The 22439-nt window shown below is 45.8% G+C and overlaps 1 protein-coding gene across 2 annotated transcripts in view; it reads left to right on the plus strand.

Annotated features, from left to right (window-relative positions):
• Positions 1-1306: 1306 nt before the first annotated feature.
• Positions 1307-22439, plus strand: part of MECR (mitochondrial trans-2-enoyl-CoA reductase) — a 36991-nt gene continuing 15858 nt past the window's right edge. For both annotated transcript variants that reach the window (XM_023507441.1, XM_003800764.3), the window contains exons 1-3: positions 1307-1520; positions 15013-15110; positions 15532-15663. In XM_023507441.1, the coding sequence (XP_023363209.1) occupies positions 1345-1520; positions 15013-15110; positions 15532-15663 (406 nt within the window). In that variant the 5' untranslated portion in view covers positions 1307-1344. The remainder of the gene's footprint in view (positions 1521-15012; positions 15111-15531; positions 15664-22439) is intronic.

Consider the following 22439-nt stretch of genomic DNA (forward strand, 5'->3'; position numbering starts at 1 on the left):
AGAGAGGTCAAGTGAATTGTTCAAAATCAAGGGGCTGGAAAAAGGCAGAGCCAAGACTCAAATTCAGATGTGCTAGAGTCCACCTCCCACACCGTAATTACAGTACTTTGCTGTGCTCTTCCAGAGAGGAAAGGCTCTGAAATGGCAAACATCAGGTCAATAAAAGCCAGAGAAAGGAACTCTTCCTTAGCCTTCAAAGCCCTGGCTCAGTGTCTTTCAAAGCTTGTTGCCTGGGCCACCTGCATCAGAACATTCTTAGGAGCTTAAAAGGATGTAGATTCCTGGAACCCCCACTCCCCGAAGATTCTAATTCAGAAGGTCTGAGATGGGACCTTGGATTATTTTTACAAACCCACAAGATTTTTGAGTCACAAAGCTGGCTCCTACAGCACCTCCTCCAAAATCCCAGCCCTCACCCCCACCCCCACTCCAGAGCACCTCTCTTCTTCAGACTACAGCAGTGCACTCTGGCATGTGCTAACGTTCAACTGAGGTTTCAGTTATTTTCATATCTTTCCTATACCAAAAATAATATCTAGCTCCTTTACAGGGCTACATCTACTTGCAAAGCCCTTCCAGTGTCCCACTTAATCCCTCTCTACACCGTGAGCATTCTGAGAGGGGCCCCTTCTTGTGATTCCTGCCTCTTACCTGAACACACTTAGCATTTTTTACAATGTGTTCTCCCGTCCACAGTAATATTCTTATATTGTTTCATCCAATCCTCACAACAATCTAGAAGGAGGCATATTATCCCCATTGTACAGATGAGAAAAGAAACTCAAGAGTTTCACTTGCCCCAAGTGGCCAAGATAGGAAGTGGCCGGACTAAGATTTGAACCTAAGAACCTCCATATCACCTTATGTCTCCATTACCCAGTGTAGGGAAGTAAACTTAGGCAACCTCCTCTTGCTGTTACAGAATAGTGGGGAATGAGATAAATGAGATAATGCCGTAAAGAGCCTGGCTCTGAGACGCCTCAATAAATGGTGGAAGGAAGGAGAAACTGAGGCCAGGGGAAAGTAAATGACTTTCCCCAAATCAAACAACAAACTACCGGCTGTAGAGTGCAGAATAGAATAGCTTTAGAATAGAACTGTACTCTCCTTGCTGGGAGGCCTAGGAAGCTCTGCACGTCCCTTAAGGTCTCTCCACCGCCTCAACCCAGCCCCCCACGCTGTCTCCCCAGGCGCCACCGCGTGGGCACAGAAGGAAAGAAACGGCCCTTTAAAAGAAGTGAGGGGCGTGGTCCCGCTGCGCGGCGGGGCGGGGCGGGGCACAGGCCTGTGGTCGCGGGAGGATGACGTAGCAGGGCGTCCGGTTCTGTGTTAGCTGTAGGGAGCATGTGGGTCTCCGGCTTGCTGTCCCGGGCGCGAACCCCAGCCAGGCTGCTGCGGGATGTGCTCCCCGCTTCGGGCCGCCGTGGGCCTGCCATCTCCTCCTACTCCGCATCCGCCGAGCCGTCCCGGGTCCGGGCGCTCGTCTATGGGCACCACGGGGATCCACCCAAGGTCGTCGAGTAAGAGACAGCGCCGAAACCGGGAAAGGGGACTAGGGTTCCTGAAGGGGTTTAAGACTGGCCGTGGACTGGGAAGGGAGGGACAGGGTCCAAGGAAGGGGACAGACAATAACAAGACCAAGACTGAAGCCCAAGGCGATTTGGGTAGCTCAGAAAGTCAATGCTCCGAGATAGTTGAAGACTCGAGAGGCACAATTATAAGGGTAATTATGGCTGGCATCCATTGATCATTGTGTCAGGCAATCCCTGTTTTAAATAGATGCTCTCATTTAATTGTCAACAACAATGTTGTGGGGGTAGTTATTTGATTTATTCCCCATTTTGCAGATGAGACAACTGAGGCATAAGAGAGGTAAAATCACTCGCCTGAGGTCACATAGCCAAGTAAGAGACACAATCAGAATTTGAACACACATCTGACTGGTCTGGTTAAGTTATTACCCTCTATTACTTTTTGGAGGAAGTCTTCAAAATACTTTTACATCCGTTTGGATCTTCACTTCTCATTAAACTATGTCATAGATCATTGTTCCCATTTTACAGAGGGCAAAGTACTTGTCCAAAGTGTTATCAGCTAATAAGTAATTGTAGCAGGGACTGGAATCCATGGCTTCTGACTCCTGTCTCTTGTGAGTTCCCTTCCACTGCACAGTATATGCATCTTGGCCTAGTTTAAAAGAGCTGGTTTGGAGCCTTACAGAACTAAGTGTCTGCATTAGGTCAAATATAGGTTTAGGCTCTTAGCTGTTTCATCTTGGACAAGTCACTTAACCTCTCTGAGCCCTTATTACTTTTATGATTAGGTCCTCCTTCTAAAATTCTACTGGATCTCTTAATTCATGGATTTGCATGTGCCTGATAAAAACAGTATGTGAATTGCCTGTCATTATAAATCTTCACATAAATAACCAGCCATTCAACAGGGCTATTTGGGCCGCTGGAGTGGAGCTAAGATGAAAGCACAGGTCTGGGAATCAGAATATTTGGGGTCAAAGCCATGTCCTAACTTGTCCTAGCTGTGTGTGTTTGGCAAGTTACTGAAGCTCTCTGAGCCCTGGTTTTATCATCTTTAAAAATAGAGACAATGCAAACATAGCTTATAATGCTAAGATGAGCTAAGATCGATCTAATGCTCTCTACCAAAACACTTGCGTGATCTCCTGTGGTGCCTTGCTTACAACTGGTGGGTTCCCAGCAGATAGTTTGATTGTTTTCCAAAGGATAGGCAAACATGGAATTATTTTAATGGTTAAAATATAGTCTAGATGTTTGACAAGTGGAGAGACTAAGTCTCAGATAAATTCAAGGCCATGCACCCAGCCTAACTATATTGATGATTAGAGCAATTGAAAAGAATATTGAGAAGACACATCAGTCAATAAACCCCAAATTGTTAAGTTCATCATAGGGAATAAATAACTGAGTAAATCATCATGTCAAGGAAGACATCTCACTAAGGACTATACTATAATGAACTTTATAGTATACTATATACTATATGGTAATGCTCCTATGAGTATTCCTCCATTTCCAGGAATGCACCTCAAATGAGAACAATGTAGTGCCTGTCCCACAGGCTAGTTCAAGCCCTGCCACAAAACTAGTGCTTCCTAAATGTTAGTTAAATCTGAATCTAAGTTCAGTTAAAAAAAAAAATTCCCCTTTTGTTGAGTTCTACTATGGTCATCAGGAAGATATTAATGTCTTAGGTATTCAGAAACCCTGAAGAAGGCCTGGAAAAGTTAGACACCTGAGTGTCATTGCCACCTGAGTGTCATTGCCACCTGAGTGAATCTTTCCTCTTGGAGAGCCAGGGAAGCTGGAATAGACTGGTCTATTTGCCGATGACATTTAGGAAAAAAAAAAACAAACAGCTTTTCTTGTCTCCTTGTTTGGAACCCTAGTAATTTCCCCGAAGTTGAAAACATGATATTTCCGTAAAGCATTCTACTCGACCTTGGCTTTACAACTCAGTAGTGCTTTTAGAAACTACAGTACGTACTCCCAGGCTTTCTCCCTGAGATATTTAGTACATCTGGGATAGCCTGGAGCATCTGGTTTTTAAAGCTTTCCAGGTAGCTCTGCTGTCCAGGCCAGGGTTAAGAGCCATTGCCCTGTAGATGCAGATTGTCGGGCAGGTAGTAATTCTCCCCCTGCCCAGAAGGACAACTTTTCCCTTCTGACCCAGATTCAGGCAGCTTTACTTGTTCACATGTGGACTGAGGCCAGAGACAGGGATTCTCTTTGTAGTCATGTCTTAGGAGGTTTAGGGTAACCACACTGTCACAGAAAGAATCAGGTGTCCTTTACACATCCCAGTGACTGGGTATCTGGGTCAGATTACACCAGGTAGGGTCACTGAACTACCCAGAGTCAGAACAGAGCATTCCCCAAACTGGTATGGTTTGTGATGCTTCCATTGTGGGCCAGAGCTCTGGAAGCAGGAGGGAGGGACTGAGGAACAACCTGCTCAAGTCTGAAAGGTTGCAGAACTCCTGAAAATGAGGCCCCCGGGAATTTGCTGTTTTTATGTCAACATTCTAAATGTCCCTGCTTTTGTTCCTGTTGGCCCCCCAGACATTCTAGCAATTCTTTCCTCTAATTAGCCATTCTTCCCTTTCCCTTAGTTCCTTTCCCTTCCAAAATAGGATCCCCTAAATAAGTATGAGGGCCATTTTCATTTAAAAGATTGAACTGCTGATCTAAATGAAGTAAAACTGTGCAAAAGAATTATAGACATTCAAGTAATTGCAGAATTTGCCATAGCCATTGTCCTTTGTGCAGAATTCTGTATTCTCTATCAGATAGTTCCCAAAACCCAGAAAGTCCCCTCAGATCTTTGCCATTCTCTAGGTCTTACAGCTCTCATTTATTGTATAGTTGGTATGCAGCAAGCATTGGGCTAAGTTCTCTGCATATATTACAGAATTTTAAAATCAAAGTAATCCAGTTTGGTCATTGTTATTCCCATTTTATAAATAAACTGAGGTTCAAGAAGATTGAAAGGCACTTGTCCAAGATCAGTAACTAGTATGTCCCTTCTTTATTAAAAGCCCTTGATGTAGGGCCAAGATTGGTGACTCACGCCTGTAATCCCAGCACTTTGGGAGGCTGAGGCAAGAGGATCACTTGAGGCCAGGAGTTCAAGACCAGCTTGGACAATTTAGCAAGACCTTGTCTCTGTAAAAAATTTAAGAATTCCCAAACATAGGAGTGCTCACATTTGTTCCTAACTACTTGAGAGACCCATTGTTAGAGGTTGTAGTAAGCTATGGTCATGCCACTGCTTTCGAGCCTGGGCAATAGAGCAAGACCCTGTCTCAAAAATATGAATAAGTAAAACTAAGTCTTTAATATAGACATAAGCCTGAAGAAACAATGACATCTCAAATGTTTTGGGGGAATAAGTTGGAGTCGAAAATTGGGGACAAGGTCAGAAAAGAAAGTAAAATGATAGGTCATACAGGCAACCCCAAGTTTCTAATCCATAGAAAGGGCATCCCCATCCTGGGGAAGATAGAAGAAATATTCCCCTGTGCCTCCTCTCCTTTTCAGGATCCTAAGGCTTTAGTAAAACAGCATCCTGATCATCATGACTTTCTCACCTGCCTGCTATAATAGTACAAATGAAACTAAGCCTGAAAACCCACAGACACATACTCATGCCGTCTTTAGACAGATGGAATTCAGGGTAGCAGGTGGTGGGGACCCAGACTGTGTAGGTAGTAGGCTCTCACTGTAGGGCATTGTTTATTCTCAAGAGATTTCTTTTCTTTACAGAATTTTAAAATCAAAATTCTGTGCAGGTGACTACATTTTTAAACCCGACTTAGTGCTTTGGAGAAAAAAATAGCATTTTGGTTTGGTGCTCTGTTGAGAGCGCTTTATTGTGGTCATGAATGAAGGGATTGAGAATCAGAAATTGATTTAGTTAGTTAGCCAGCCTTTATTCTTTTGAGGGCTTGCTAAAGAGCAAGCATTGAGGATACAGAGATGAATAAATTGTCATTGCCCTCAGGGAACTCATAGTCTAGTCCAGGAGATGGGCCACCAAGTCCAGGGGTAAGTGTTATGATAGAACACATTCAGAATGCTATGGATGCCAGAAGAGGGATACCTGACCCCCTGGGGCTGGTCATAAAATGCTTCCTCTGAAGACAGGAGGACTAAGTTGGGTCTCCCAAGAGATCAGTGAGCAGTATGAGGAAGAAAGTGTGTAGAACTGTTGTACCCAGAAGAACGTGCAGGTGCTGAGACCAGGAGAGAAAAAGCATGTTGTGTCTGATGAGTTAATGTGTGCTCACTGGGGAGTCTTGGGAAAGAGGTATCTACTAAAACCAGCTCAGAGTAACTACCCTGTGGATCCAAACCCAAGCAGATTCCGCAACATGTAACTCACACGTTAACTTTCACGTGGATTTCAAAGTAGCCTGTGAAGTTTAGGGCCAGGCCCTCCTACCCAGGTTTCTTCATTCTTGCCTCTGAAGGTGAAATTGGACAGGCACACCTCTAGTGAATTGCACTGTAGCCTAGAGTTTTCCCATGTGGGAGGGGTGCTGCTTCTCCAAGCCTCTCCAAGTTGTTGTTACTGTCTCGCCCCCTCCTAACCGATTCGGCAGCTCTCTGGTCCGGTTGCTGGTTTTTCCCATCCTAGTGAGATGGAAGGGTCCTCATTTTAGAGAAGGAAAAGCAGAGATGACACACAGTTAGAAGTAGCTCTGGATGTTTCATTGGAACCCACCCTCAAGAGCACTGGCCTGGGTTCCATTGCTATCTCTGCCATTGATTATGGCAGTGAGGAAATCCCTGCACTCTATATCTATACTCTCTCCAGGTACTCCTCAAGGAAGAAAAGGGGGTGACCACAGTCAGCAGTGATAGACTTGGCATGTGTGCTGACCCCCTCTTCTGTGCCACTGACAGACCTTCACAGCTCCCTTTTCGGTACACCTCAGAACCTAACCACCTCTTTCCCCCATTCTCCCAAATAGCGCTCCTCCCACCAGGACAAAACGAGGCCTCAACATTCTTCTCCACATAATACTGCGGCCATGGAGACTGTTACTAGACATGAATCCTCTTTGTTCTAACAAGTCGATGAAAGTGAAGTGGGCATCAGACTGCCTGCTCACCAGCGGCTGCACCAGCAACCTCCAGGGAGCAGTGCTATGGCTCAAAATCTGGACACAAGTTTCCACCAAGATCCCACTTAGCCTTTGATCAGTTACATAATCAAGAGCTCCCCAGCCTCCAGCCCGACAGGCTACATGGCCATGTTTTTACTTATCACAGAGACAAAAGCTCCAGTGTCTGGGGAGCCAGGAGTTTGAGACTACCCTGGACAATAGAACAAGACCCTGTCTCTTAAAAAAAAAAAAAAAGTGAGAAAAATTAGCCAGGCATGGTGGTGCACACATGTAGCCCAACTACCTAGAAGGCTGAGGTAGGAGGAGTCCTTGAACCCAGGAATTTGAGGCTGCAGTGAGCCACTGCACTCCAGCTTGACTGGCAGAGTGAGACACACACATACACACACACACACACACACACACCACCCTCTAAAAAAAGAGACAAAGGCAGCTGTAGGCAGGGACTCTGCCCCCTGCTGTAGGCCAAGCTTGCTCTCTGGAGCTACAAAGAATTGATCCTTAGCAAACTGCAGAGTGACAAACTGCAGCTCCCTTCAAATGGAGCTTCCCTGGTGTCAGCAGATGAATATTATGGGGCTTGCAAGCTTTCTAATAATCTTAGTTGAGGGGAGGTAGGGAGAGGGTTTCTTTGCCAACTCTTGAGTAGAAACTTCCAGAAGTTGCTCTAAGTCTCTCATTCCTATCGGTTCAAAGTGATTGTGCTGAAGGGCCAAAAGATGAGTCCTGAATAGTGGGAGGGCAGGACTTCTTCCAGGCAAGGAAGCTAGAAGGACGAGGAGCCAGGTGGGTATGCCTGGCATGGCAAGTGTCATGGAACAGAAGAGCTTTGCTCAGGGAAAGGAGCTCTCCCTTTGAGCCCCCTGTCCTTTAGATCTCCACCAACATTCCCTCCTTTGGACTGAGTCCTCACAAGCTGAGGAAGTTTATTCCCTCCCCATGCCCAGTTGTACCCCTGCTTATTAATTGGTCAGATACCAGAGCAATGTGCTCACTACACCAGGCATTTCACTAAATCACAGAAGGCAGCTTGTTGGTGACTATAGGCACTGCAGACAGACTGGGGAGAGCCACACAGAGTGTCAGTTAACCTTCACCCAGTGCCCTGAGCTGATAGAAACATTCCAATGAGAGAAACATTTGTCTCTGCTGGGCCAATGAGAAAGTCTCTGGCCAGTGACAATCTCTCCCTGCCTGTTCTTGCTGCTCAGAATGACATTGACTGTTTAGGTGATTGAATAGAAGATGAAAGATAAGTACAAATGATTGCTAATTAAATGTGGAACTTGGGAGAGATACTATAGCAGAGCTAGCTAATGCCCACCTAACACAGCAAATATAACTGAGCTAGTCCTCAGGGTACTGGCCTCTTTTTTCCCCGTCTCAAAAGGCTCTTTATTCTGCCTGCTTTTGTCTCCCTTGTACTTCATATGGCATCACAGGTGTACAGCCTCGGCCTCAAAGGAGCTATTGTGACCTTATCCAGACTGGGATCTGTCAATTGAAGACAGTGGCATCCCTCCGAGTTGCATGGCGCCATTGCACTCACAGGGGAAAGACGTGAACGGTATGGGGGAAGCAACTTGAGATCTAGCCAGGCTGTGTTTGGGTGCTTCATTTGCACTGTGCAACACAGCCTCTGTTTCCTTGGGTGAGTTGTTTTGTTGTTGTTGTTGTTGTTGTTGTTGTTTTTAAGAACAGAGAAGAAATTGCTATCATTACACTAGAGGTTTAACTCCTGGAATTCAGATTCCATTTTCCCTCCCAGAATGGTCTCCTTGATGATGCTCTTACAGCTGTCTGTGGGAACAGCAGTGCCTGTGGTATTCATGGCATGCTGTAGGGTAGGCTGGGGCTGGTCTCCCTGGTGAGAACGCAGCTGGACCAACACACTACCCTCCACCCCTGAGCTTGCAGGACATGTTGGGCCTGTGTTTGCAGCTTCAACTCTCTATCTCCTAGGCCCACGTCCCTACTGGGCCCTTCCCATTCTCCTTCCCTCCCACTTTGGTAAATCTCAACTGGCACAGAGGAGCTCGGCTTCCCAGAGGATAAAGAAGAGAAGTGGGAGCAGTTTGTGGCCCACTGCCTCATTTCTCAAACTGTTGTTTGGGAAACAACAATTGCCAGCCTATGCAGTGAAAATACTGTAGTGTTCTCAGCCTGAATTAAATCTGGAAGGTTCTGATTACATAAGAGCTTTTATGACTGATGTGCAGTCAGAATCTTAGGAAAGAGGCTTAGTAGGCAGCATTTGCGAAATATATTGGTTCCCAGGGAATATGTAATATATCCAAGAAAGCAACAGTATAGTGGATGCCAGCAGAGTGTTCAATAGCATGAGCTTTGAATCTAGCCCAAGATCAACACCACTTACTCTCAAGCAAGTTACTTAACTTCCCTGAGCCTCAGTTTCCTCTTCTTTAAATTAGGGTGATAATACCGTCCACATAGGCATTTTGAGAGCTGAATGATATCACAGATATAAAATGATAAACATAACTGGAGCTCAGTAAGCCATCAGTATTAGTTGTCATTTCATTATCCAGCTGAATCACCCAGAATAAGTTTTCTACTCTGCTAGACCCCACACACACAGCTAACTCCACGGTTCTTAGTGTCTAGCCCTGAGCACCCTCTGCTCCTGTCCATACCGCAGGTCACCTGCATCCATACTCCAAATCTATTCTTCCTTCCTATCTCAACATTCAGTTCTGTAAGCCAGAAACCTGGGAGCCATCAAAGACTTTCCCCTCCCACCTGCCACATGGAGTTGATCACCAAGTGACATCAGTGTCACCAGAGATTCCAGGTTATTCAGTCTTTCTCTCCACTTGGCTCCAATCTACCTGTTGCCTGGCCAACTGTTAGGTGTGATTTTTTGCCACTCCCCCCCAGCAAGAAAGATTTCTGTTCTCTCTCAGTCTACCCAGTAAATGCTTGTGTATTTTTCAAGCCCAATAAAGGTAACATTTCTAGCAAAGACCTTTTTCTAGCCCTCTATTTTCTTCCTCCCACCAGGCTAGACACTCTCAGGGAACTTTAGCACCACGAGCCTGCCTGTATTACAGCCCTTCTCCTAGTGTTTGCACATACAGGTTCCCAGACCACCAAGCTCCTGGGCAAGGGATTTTATTTAATTTACTTTTTTAGAGACAAGGTCTCACTTTGGCTGGAGATGCATTGGAGTGCAGTGGGGTTTTTTTGTTTTTTTTGTTTTTTTTTTGCTGGATCTGGGTTTGAACCCGCCACCTCCGGCATATGGGGCCAGCGCCCTACTCCTTGAGCCACAAGCTCCGCCCGGAGTGCAGTGATTCTTTACAGGTACAGTCATAGCACACTATAGCCTCAAACTTCTAGGCTCAAGTGATTTAGCTTTCTTATCCTCCCAATGCACTCACCACTGTTACTGGCTTTATGCATCTTTAAACCCCTTTGCTTAGTAGCTGGGACTTGGACTGTCAATAAATATTTGTCAAATTAAATGTACTTGTATTTTCCAAAAAGTTTCTATCTTCCTTTCTATGACTCAGTGATTCTTTTCAGAGGTATAGCCAGCTAATTGTTTCAGAGATTTCCTTAAATATTCCTATGACTGATAACAGCTGCCATTTCTTTAGCATCTACTGTTATCAGGTACTATCATAAATGTACTTTGTGTTCGTTAACTCATTTGATCCTGTGATCTGGGTTCTAGTGTCATTCCATTTTACAGAGGGGTATTCTGAGGCTTATGTATCTAGCTGATAAATGAACAAGGTAGGATTGAAACCCAGGGCTGCCTCTTTCACTCCAAATCCACATTCTGCCTTTCATCTATGAATCAAGATCTACCTATATTCTTATCTTGACCATGGTCATCTAGATTTTTAAAATGTGTAATCTTACTGTAGATTTGATCTGTATGTCTAGACTGAACTCTCTTAAGGGTAATTTCTATTTTATTTTAGCCCATCTCTCAGGGGTATTTTCCTAAACAGCCCAGAACAGGAAGGGCAAGTACAAATAGTTAAATCTCTTTAGTTCAAGCCCCTACCCTGATACCCTAAATGACTGGCACTTTTATTCCACATTTTCTTACTAGAGAGAAAAATTCAATGGTAGACATTGTTCAACAGTGAATTAAGAAAGTTCTCAGGCTGGGTGCAATGGCTCACTAGCACTCTGGGAGGCCAGAACAGGTAGATTTCTTGAGCTCAGGAGTTTAAGACCAGCCTGAGCAAGAACAAGATTCCCAGCTACTCATGAGGCTGAGGCAAGAGAAATCACTTAAGCCTGAGGGTTTGAGGTTGCTGTGAGCTTTGACACCACAGCACACTACCCAGGGCAATAGAGTGAGACTCCAAGACTAAAAGTTCTCTGCCCTCCATGAGCTCACAGTCTAATGGGATAGCTTGCATGCACACATGTACATTCTGCCTATGAGACTGGGTGGTAAGTAAAAAGAGCACTGAGCTCAGAGTCTGAAAGACCTGAATCCAAATTCATATCTGCAGTTCCCAAATCCAGAAAGCTCTGAAAACTGACAAGTTTTTCCATAACTTATTGGAGGTATAGTCTGATCTAACATAAGGTTTTTATATGGCCTTTGTTCACCTCATTTAGTGTGAATATTCCTACATTTTGCTGCAGAAACATTAATGTGTTTGATCAGAAGTTGCTGCCCAGCTCCAGCTACGGTTGTAGATTATACATGGTTCTGCACTGTGGAGTACATCTGGCCCCAAGAGGAATTGGGACGCTATGTCTTATCCTGGTCAACTGAAAAAAATGTGAAAGACTTCATAAATTAAAAAATAATGAACTCACGTAAGATGGTCCTACAGTATGAGGGGAGCACTGAGCAAGTAATTTTTTTCAGGGGCAGGAAAATGGTCAAAAGATGTCTTAGGCGAAGTAAAATTTGAGCTGGGTCTTGAAGGGTGAATTGAATTTCTCACTTCATGGAGAAGCTATGGAAAAGAAATTCTGGGCTGAAGGAAGAGCATATAGAAAATGTGCAAGAAAAAAAATGTCTTTAAGCAGCTTGAGCACATGGACTTTGTCAGCTTACAGAAAAACTCTGATTATCTGTCAAAATGCAGGAGAGAAGCAGTGCAGATAACATAAAGGAGCTGCTAGTCTAAAATCCATTTGCTCTGGGCAGGATTTTTCTTTGGAATTCAGGCTTGTACTTGACAGAGAAGCATCACTGTCCAGGCTGATGCCTCCCTGCCTAGTCTGGTGGGAGGCTGTGGTGCCTGTTGGCGCACCCTCCCTCTCCCAGTAAGGCTGGTATAGCCAGGCCAAGCCAGTGCTGAATTCATTGCCCCTGGCTTGGTCTGGGGTTAGCCCCTTACCAGCTGGCTTCTGTAGCATCAAACCACCAGGTTCAAATCAGATCATCCATGTACTACTTTTATTTATTTATTTATTTATTTATTCTGGAGACTGAGTCTCACTCTGTCGCCCTGGGTAGAGTGCCAAGGCATCTTCATAGCTCATAGCAACCTCAAACTCTTGGGCTCAAGTCTCCTGAGTAGCTAGAACTACAGGCAACCACCATAACACCCTGATAGTTGTTTGTTTGTTTGTTTTTTCTATTTTTAGTAGAGACAGGGTCGGGCTCTTGCTCAAACTAGGCTCTTGAACTCTTTTTTTTTTTTTTTTTTTTGAGACAGCCTCAAGTTGTCACCCTCGGTAGAGTGCAGTGGCATCACAGCTCACAGCAACCTCAAACTCTTGAGCTTAAGCAATTCTCTTGCCTCAGCCTCCCAAGTTGCTGAGATTACAGGCACCCACCACAACACCCAGCTATTTTTTGGTTGTAGTTGTCATTGTTGTTTGGCAGGCCCTGGCTGGATTCGAACCTGCCAGCTCTGGTGTATATGGCTGGCGCCCTAGCCACTGAGCTACAGGTGCGAAGCCTGATCTTGAACTCAAGCTCAAGCAATCTGCCTGCCTGGGCCTCCTAGACTACCAGGATTACAGGGGTGAGCCACCACACCTGTACAGCCACTTACTACTTCAAATGGCCTTGAGCAAGTTATTTACCTCTTCTGTGCCTTTGTTCCTCAGCTGTAAAAGCAGAACAGTAGTGAGCAAGCCATGGTAGTAGTGTGAAAGTAGCATGTCAAGCACTCAGCAGTGTCCCTGACTGGTAACCACTCCATGATCAGTGGTTATCACAATGACAAGGACCCCCCTCCTCTAGCTGTGTACAAGTACATGCATTCCTTAGTACTCAATCTTATTTTTAAAAGCTCTTTTTTCCATTCTTTCTGCCCCTTTATCCTCAACTCCTTCCAAGTTAACCATTTTCTGTGGAGTTTTATCTATTGGGTTTTTGCTGATGTGTCTGCACAGGAAGATGCAGCCTCCCTTTGACCACGATTCAGTACAGGGATTCCCAGCTGAGGTCCCCAGATCCTCAGGGCTTCTCGCAGTGAGCTGGATGAATCCCCATGCTAAGGGTGGGAGAGCAATATAAATGAGGGCACCAACCAGGAAATTAAATAAGCCCTATCGCTTACCAGTTACCCTGTGTAAATTTCAGAATCTCTAGGAGCCCCTGTTTCCTGTTTGATATTCCTACCTTTCCTACTTGATAGCATGGGAATGTTAATACTTTTTTTTTTCTTTTTTGAGGCAGTCTTAACTCTGCCCTGAGTAGAGTGCGGTGGCGTCATCTTAGCTTGCTGCAGCCTCAAACTACTGTGCAGAAGCAATCCTCCTTCCTCATCCTATAGGCACAAGCCACAAGGCCCGGCTGATTTTAATTTTTCTATTTTTATTGGGCACAGGGTCTTGCTCTTGCTCAGGCTGGTCTCAAACCCCTGAGCTCAAGCAATCCACTCTACTGTGCCTCCCCAGAGTGCTAGGTTTATAAGTGTGAGCCACCACACCCAGGGAAAATCACACCTTTAGCCTTAGATCAAGCCTCAGATATAATTACAAGGTAGAGTTCCGACAGGAAGTAGATGGAATTACATCAGCTTAGTGTGGTATTTACTGTTGCTTTATGTTAAGAACCTCTGGTTGGCAGCTATATGTGTCTTTGGTAAGTAAAAATGAGAATTATTAATAAATATATTTGGGCAGAGAGAAGCATTGCAAACATGAAGTCTTAGAGGTGTGGAGAAAGAAAAGGAACCTCTGGTGATTAAAGTCATAGTAACAAAAGTAGCATGTGGGCATTATCATTATTAGGCCTCCCTCAAAAGCCTTGTGACAGGTTTTACCCATTAAACAAAGTTTCACTGGGATAAAGACATTGGTACCATGATGTCTAAGGCCCCTCTGTGGATAAAGGGAGCCACCACAGACTTCGCATAGGAGGAGCTTGTGGAAGGGATCGAGTCCAAACCAGCTCCCATCGACTCCATTTTACAAATGGAGAAACACACCTAGAGCAAACACTTGCCAGCAGTGTCCCAGCCATCCAGGACCTACAGCTCTCCACCTGGCATTCTTTGTGACAGACAAAGGTCTTCATCCACAAGGGACATCACTCGGCGTGAGTCACAGCCACTCAGGGAGTTCTTTCTGAACTGTGTGGGCCATTTCTCCATGTCCCCCACCCTCTGAAGTTAATGAAATGTTTCCTGTCCCCATATGTGTTGAGGCCAACAGAAACCAAACGGATGGCAGGCAGTGGGTTAGCCTGGGGCTTCTCAAACACACTTGTTTGTCAGAACTACTGGGGTGCCCTTACCTGGAGACTGGGTCAGTAGGACAGAGCTAAGTTCAGAATCTGTATTAGTGAGCACACTGGGTGATTCTTTTTTTTTTTTTGGAGACAGAGTCTCACTTGATCACCCTAGCATCATAGCGCAGAGCAACCTCAAACTCTCGGCCTCAAGCAATCCTCTTGTCATAGCCTCCTGAGTAGCTGGCATTAATGGCACCCAGCACAACTCTTGGCCAGTTTTTTCTTAGAGATGGGGGCCTCACTCTTGCTCCGGCTGGTCTCAACCCCTGAGCACAAGCAATCCTCCCGCCTTGGCCTCCCAGAGTGCTAGGATTACAGGGGTGACCCACCACATCCAGCCACTGGGTAATTCTTTCTTTAACCAAGCAAGTTTTGGGAAACACAAAGGTAACCCAAGCCGGCAGAGGTTTAGTGTCACAAGGTGTGCAGTGGGTTGAGACGCCACTGGGGATCATCCACTGGCAGTTAGTGAGAGAGTTAACCTGTACCCTGTGCTAATTTTGTGTAGCACCTCTCTTCTATACCAGAACCCAAATTCCTGGGCACACATGGCAGCTCAAAAATGCTGCTGACCTACTTTGGGGAAATGATTTGAGCAAAAGACGCCCAGTCCGCCCCGGGTGACGTTAACATCTCTCTTTGGCTTTGTGCTTAGACTGAAGAACCTAGAGCTGGCTGCTGTGGGAGGATCAGACGTCCATGTGAAGATGTTGGCGGCCCCTATCAATCCATCTGACATAAATATGATCCAAGGTAACCTTGGTTGCTGTGGCTTATGTTAATTGGCTTTTTTGCTCAGCCGCCACCTCCTTTTTATTCCTCCTCAGGTGTGGGTGTGAAATTCCTGTGACTAGCAGCAGCTGTTCTCCAGATGAGCCGACTGCAGTCTGTGTCAGTCCTCCTAGGCCTCCGTTTTGTGGAATATGAGGCTTTTTCAGATTTGGGAAGATTGCAGTGAGGAATACGCCAACAATTGTGAAGTGCTTGCAACATGCTGGGCTCATTTTGTATCTTATCTGATCCTCATAATAACCACAAACGCTAAGAGTATTATCCCCCAAACAGACAAGGAAGCTGAGGCTCCCAGCTCCAAGCTGGGAGTCAAGCCTCCAAACTCCATGCTCTTTCACTGCCCAGACTTCATTGGTTGACCTTTTATGCTCTTCTCCCTCAGGAAATTATGGCCTCCTTCCCAAGCTGCCTGCTGTTGGTGGGAACGAAGGTGTTGGACAGGTGGTGGCCGTGGGCAGCGATGTAACTAGTTTGAAGGCAGGAGACTGGGTGATTCCAGCAAATGCCGGTTTGGGTGAGTTTCTCCAGGTGTCAGCCGCCTTTTCATTTCTCCAGATCCCGTTTCACCTACTCTGTAGACATCCACTCATTGGCTCAGTGGAAAAGCAATGCAGGGTTTTGTGGGGTTTTTTTAAGCAAGTTTGAGTTGAGCCTCCGTAAATTATTTATAACTCAGAAGGTCCTACCACTGGAGTGGGAACACAGGAGATAAGAATCCAGTGGACTTCTCATTTTGCTCTTTGATCTGGGGCAAGGGCTTCACTTCTCAAGCTTCAGTTCTTCCTGTATCCATATGTGGGTAATGTCTGTCCTGCTTCCCTCTTGGAGCTGCTGTGAGGATCTCTGTGTATAATGGACGTGCCTCAAAAACTGTCACGTGCTAAAAAACAAGACTCACCAATGACTTATTACATGTCAAAGAAACTCCTAGTCCTTAGGTTGGCTTTTGCAGGGCCTCACCCCATGTGGCCCCCGTCTACCTTTCTGACTTACTTTCTCATTCACGTAATCCTTGTCCATCTGCAGATCCTCTCCTGAGACTACAAGGGATTTTCCACCATTTCCCAAGCCCGCCTTTGTGTCTTTGCCCATTTTACATCCTCCACATGAAATGGTTTTTGGCTTATCCCTATCTAACAAAATTAATCCGTCAGAGGTCCAGCCCAGCGAAGCTTCCTCCATAGGGACTTTTCTGATCCTTCCCCAAGACACTCTCTTTCTGTCACATACAGAAGAACACACAGAGAAATCAGAAGGGCCCTCTGTTTCCTGTGAATTTGTAGCACTCCCTCTATCATTGGTTATTGGTTTAGAGATTTCTTCAATTATAGATAGGAACCTCCTGGATGGCAGGGCTTATCTGATCTGTATTCTCTGTTGCACCACATGGCAGGGGTTTAGGGATGTAGGGATACAGAGAGTCACACTCCAATCAGTATGAGCCTGCGGAAATGGGAATGCAGGTACATCACCTCCAGAGCATAGAAACACAACACTTCTCTCCTTGCTCAGCTCCCACCCCTACTGGAGATAAGTATACAGACTTAATAATGGGCCAGGTGCAGTGGGTCATGCCTATTATCCCAGCACTTGAGGAGGCTGAGGCAGGAGGATCGCTTGAGCCCAGGAGTTTTAGACCAGTCTGAGCAAGAGCAAGACCCTACCTCTACAAAAAACTAAAAAATTACCTGGGCATGGTGGTGCATGCCTGTAGTCCCAGCTACTTGGGAGGCTGAGGCTGGAGGGTGACTTGAGCCCAAAGTTTGAGGTTACAGTGAACTATGATGATGCCATTGCACTCTAGTCCATACAGCAGAGTGAGACCCTGTCTCAATAAGTAAATATTTTTAAAAAGAAAAAGTAGTTGATTGATTTGTAGAACTGAGAGGTATAAAAGATAGAAAGCTTCAGGTTCAGTTTGATCCAGGATCTCAGTGCAATTAGAACTCCTTTTCTCAGGTTGGCGCCTGTGGCTCAAGTGGCTAAGGCACCAGCCACATACACCTAAGGTGGAGGATTCGAATCCAGCCCGGGCCCGCCAAACAACAACAATGGCTGCCACTAAAAAATAGCCGGGCATTGTGGTGGGTGCCTGTGGTCCCAGCTACTTGGGAGGCTGAGGCAGGAAACTCACTTGAGCCCAGGAGTTGGAGGTTGCTGTGAGCTGTGATGCCACAGCACTCTACCCAGGGGGACAGCTTGAGGCTCTGTCTCCAAAAAAAAAAAAAAGAACTCCTATTCTCCCTAGTTCTCAGATAGGATCTCCCCACATAATGTTACAATCATAGCAACAGATATTTATTGGCAACTCTCCTTGTGCCATGTACCATTCTACCATTGTAAGCACTTTACATATTTTAACTCAATTATTCCCACAGTGTGAGGTCAATACTTTATTATTCCCATTTTGCAGATGAAACAACCGTAAATGTAAAGGATTAACTTGCCTAGAGTCACTCATCCAGTGAGTGGTGGAGCTAAAATTCAAATCCACTCTGATACACACCTCCAGCAGCCTGAGGTTTATGTCATCCTGAGATGTTCTCAGATGAGTACAATTGAGTACATCCTCCATCGTCATGTCCAACAGGGCCATATCCACCCACCAGAATGGCCCTGAGTGGGCCTTGAACCAGTCACCTGGGAGATGTAGTTGGGCCACTCCAGTTGCTCTGATTTTAGTGTCTTGCCTACCTCTGTGATATAGAGGGTGGGGGCTTATGGTTAGGTAGGAGCCCTTCTAGAAAGAAAAAGATACTTAAGCCAGACAAAACAATAACTGGGGTCTACTACAAGCTCTTTTGCTTCTCTGAGATCAGGAAAGCTGTCAAGAATAGCTCCACCCTCTCCTACACCCACCTGGTTAAGAGTCCAGCCATCTGAGCGATTGAGAGTTGCAAGGATTTACTAACTACAGATGCCAGTGCTTTGGGCCAGCCCCTGTGCTGAGTGAAGGTCACACCAAGATGGGTCAGGCACCGGCGGGCATGGTGGCTCACACCTGTAATCCTAGCACTCTAGGAGGCTGAGGAGGGAGGATCATTTGAGCTCAGGAGTTCAAGGCCAGACTGAGCAAGGATAGACCCCATCTCTACTAAAAGAAAAATTAACCAACCACTGTGGCACACACTTGTAATCCCAGCTACTCAGGAGGCTAAGGCAAGATCCTTGAACCCAGGAGTTGGAAGTTGCTGTGAGGACACAATGGCTCTCTACCCTGGCCAATAGAGTGAGATTCTGTCTCAAAAAGAAAGATGGATCTAACATAGTCCCTGCCCTCAGAGTACTGTTAGCTAGGATGGGAGGCCGGGGATAGAAAAATACTTAATGCAAAACAGTATTAAAAGTGCTGTAATCACAGGTAGGCAGGAGCTGGGATATGGAAGCCTGCATCCACAGGCAGAGGGGGCCCAGTGGAGACTTAAGTAAAGGAATGATTTGATCAGACCTGTGCAATGCAAAGAGTGGTCTGGAAAGGCAGAGTGGTGGAAGGAAGCCAGCAAGGAGATAGGCAAACAGCTCAGGCTTCAGATAACAAAGTTCTGAATGAGACAATACCCTAGGCCTGGAAAAGAGGGAGTGGTTTCAAGAGCTACTAAAGTGAAAGGACTTAATACTTTGAATTTGGAGAGGGGAATAGAGGACATGTGCCAGCTTTGCAGGTAATTGTATGTATGGTGGTGGTGGTGGTGGCAGCCAGGGATTTTCCCTGGAGAAAAGGTGGATCTTTTATGCAACATGCCAGTTAGGATGAGGATTTTATAACTTGAGGACTACAGTTAAGCCAGTTTGTTCAGTAAGCATTTCATAAACATCTGCAGCATGCTGGGATCTAGGATACAGCAGTGAACAGACGAGGTTTTCTCACAGAGACCGCAGTTTAGTAAGAGTGGCGGTCCTTTATACCTAAGTCCTCAGCTGGCCAGATTGTGGCTATTTTTCATGGTACTCAGCTGCCCACCTTTTCCCACATGCAGCCAGCCCCAGGAGAGACTGGGCCAGAGTGTGTGGATTGATCTTTGCCAACCAACTTTCCCACTGGAAAACACTCTACGCCAGCAGTTCTCAACCTGTGGGTCTCAACCCACAGGAACTATATTAAAGGGTCTCAGCATTAGGAAAGTTGAGAACCACTGCTCTACACCTTCCTGAGGCAGCACAGGGCACTAGAAAGAACTCTGGCCTGGGAGTCACATGCAGGTTCTTCCAGCTCCTCTGTATAACCTTGTTGAAGTCACAACTACTTTTATCCCTCGGTTTTTTCACCCATGAATTGGAGCAAATAGTTAACTGCCTTGCAAATATCAACAAACTCTTATGCAGCACAATCATGCAGTGATTTTTGCAAATGCTAAACTTCTGTATGCATTAGATCAGTTGAAACCTTTCTCTTAAAGGGCCAAAGAGTAAATATTTTAGGCTTTGCAGGCTATACCATCTTTAGTGTGACTACCCAACTCTGCTGTTGTAAACACTCACAGCCAATACATAAACAAGTGAATGAAACCAATTTGTAGCTTTCATACAAAAATCATAACCCAACTATAGCCCAAGAAGAAAGGGAAAGAGGAGAGGGAGGGGTGGGGAGGGGGGAAGATGGATAGAGGGAAGGTAATTGGTGGGACCACACCTATGGTGCATTTTACAAGGGTACATGTTAAATTTATTAAGTATAGAATATAAATGTCTTAACACAATAACTAAGAAAATGCGGTGAAGGCTACATTAATCAGTTTGATGAAAATATTTCAAATAGTACATAAAACCAGCACATTGTACCCCATGATTGCATTAATGTACACAGCTATGATTTAATGAAAAAAAATAAAGAAAACAAGTGAGCGTGGCTATGCTCCAATAAAATGTTATTTAAGGAAACAGGTAGTGAACTAGATTTGGCCCAAGGGCAATAGTTTGCTGGCCCCCACATTAGATGATGGAGATAAGTGAGGAATGGAAGTCCTCAGAGCTAGAACCTAGAAATCACCATCAATACAAAAAAGCACCAGGGGGTGGCGCCCATAGCTCAGTGGGTAGGGCACCAGCCATGTACAGCGAGGGTGGTGGGTTTGAACCCAGCCCAGGCCAGTTAAAACAACAATGACAACTGCAACAAAAAAAATAACAGGTCCTTGTGGTGGGTGCCTGTAGTCCCAGCTGTGTGGGAGGCTGAAGCAAGAGAATTGCTTAAGCCCAAGAATTTGAGGTTGCAGTAAGCTGTAATGCCACAGCACTCTACCAAGGGCAACAAAGAAAGACTGTCTCAAAAAAACAAAAAAAAAGAAAGCAACATGTTTTATGCACCTCCTATGTACTAGACACAGTGATAGTCTCTGTACAAACGTCATTTAGTTTAATCTTCACACCATGACATAAGTGTTATTCTCTGCATTTTGTAGATCAGGAAAACTAAAATACAAAAAAGGTGAAGTGTTAATTCATAGTCACATCCTGGTGGGTGGCAGAGCCGATCTCTCCAACTCCAAAGCCTAAGGGTTTCTGTTTCAAACCCTGAAAGCCCTTGTCAATAACCACGAGCATGGATCAGCATCTGTAGCACAGTGGTTATGGCGCCAGCCACATACACCCAGTGTGGCAGGTTCAAACCTGGCCTGGGCCAACTAAACAACTGCAACAAAAAAATAGCCAGATTTTGTGGCAGGCGCCTGTAGTCCTAGCTACTTGGGAGGCTAAGGCAAGAGAATTGCTTAAACCCAAGAGTTGGAGATTGCTGTGAGCTGTGACATCACTGCACTCTACCCAGGGAGACATAATGAGACTCTGTCTCTTTTATTTATTTGTTTTGAGACAGAGTCTCACTTTTTTTTTTTTGAGACTGAGCCTCAAGCTGTTGCCCTGGGTAGAGTGCTGTGGCATCACAGCTCACAGCAACCTCCAACTCCTGGGCTCAAGCGATTCTCCTGCCTCAGCCTCCCAAGTAGCTGGGATTACAGGCACCCGCCACAAGGCCCAGCTATTTTTTGTTGCAGCCATCATTGTTGTTTGGCAGGCCCGGGCTGGATTCGAATCTGCCAGCTCAGGTGTATGTGGCTGGCACCTTAGCCACTTGAGCCATGGGCACTGAGCCTGAGACTCTTATCTCTTAAAAAATAATAATAATAGGCTTGGCGCCCGTGGCTCAAGCGGCTAAGGCGCTAGCCACATACACCTGAGCTGATGGGTTTGAATCCAGCCCGGGCCCGCCAAACAACAATGAGGGCTGTAACCAAAAACTAGTTGGGCGTTGTGGAGGGCGCCTGTAATCCCAGCTACTGGGGAGGTGGAGGCAGGAGACTCACTTGAGCCCAGGAGTTAGAGGTGGTTGTGAGTTGTGATGCCATGGCACTCTACCCAGGGCAACAGCTTGAGGCTCTGTCTCAAATAAATAAATAAATAAATAATAATAATGATAATAACCACGAGCACTGCCTGCCTCCCTCCCAGACTCTTTTCAGAAGAGGATTAGGGACTGCTAAGCCCCAGAAGTCCATGTCAAGGGCTGGATTTCTATTGTCATGCCATAAGGGGAATTAGAAAACCTCCTTGACTTCATGTGTAGAAAGCCCTGCACTAAGTATGTGGTGCAGAGCATAGTAAATGTTAGCTAAAAGGAATGAGAGAGATGATTATGAAGATCTGGAGACCAAGTAGGGGAAGGCCAGAAAATGCCAAGGCACCTTCTGGATTCTAGAGGAATCTTTCAACTTCTCCGCCTCTTATTTTCTCAGCTACATACCTACTCTGGAATTGGCATAGCCTTTAATAAAGAATGTTCCTGCCAGCTTGGCACCTGTGGCTCAAGTGGCTAAGGCGCCAGCCACATACACCTAAGGTGGCAGGTTCAAATCCAGCCCAAGCCCACCAAACAACAATGACAGTTGCAACCAAAAAATAGCCAGGCGTTGTGGCGGGTGTCTGTGGTCCCAGCTACTTGGGAAGCTGAGGCAGGAGATTCGCTTGAGCCCAGGAGTTGGAGGTTGCTGTGAGCTATGATGCTACGGCACTCTACCCAGGGGGATAGCTTGAGGCTCTGTCTCAAGAAAAAAAGAATGTTCCTGCCTCCCCTCCCCAGTTCCTAGTCCCTAAAGCCCGCCACCTCTCCTGCAGCACATTTAGTATTGCCTAGGCTGCCCCTACTTCCCATAGCTGGACCACATAGTGGCAGGATACTGTTGGCAACTGACCGGTAAGTGGGCACCGAAGGGATTTGGAAGTGTAGGCCAAGGGCCCTGAGATATGGCCACTAGACCCTGAGCCAGCAAGGCACCAAAGAATTTCCCTAAGGTGATA

Source organism: Otolemur garnettii, unplaced genomic scaffold (assembly GCF_000181295.1).
Source record: "Otolemur garnettii isolate 467f Iridium unplaced genomic scaffold, OtoGar3 scaffold00184, whole genome shotgun sequence".
Classification (NCBI taxonomy): Eukaryota; Metazoa; Chordata; class Mammalia; order Primates; family Galagidae; genus Otolemur; species Otolemur garnettii.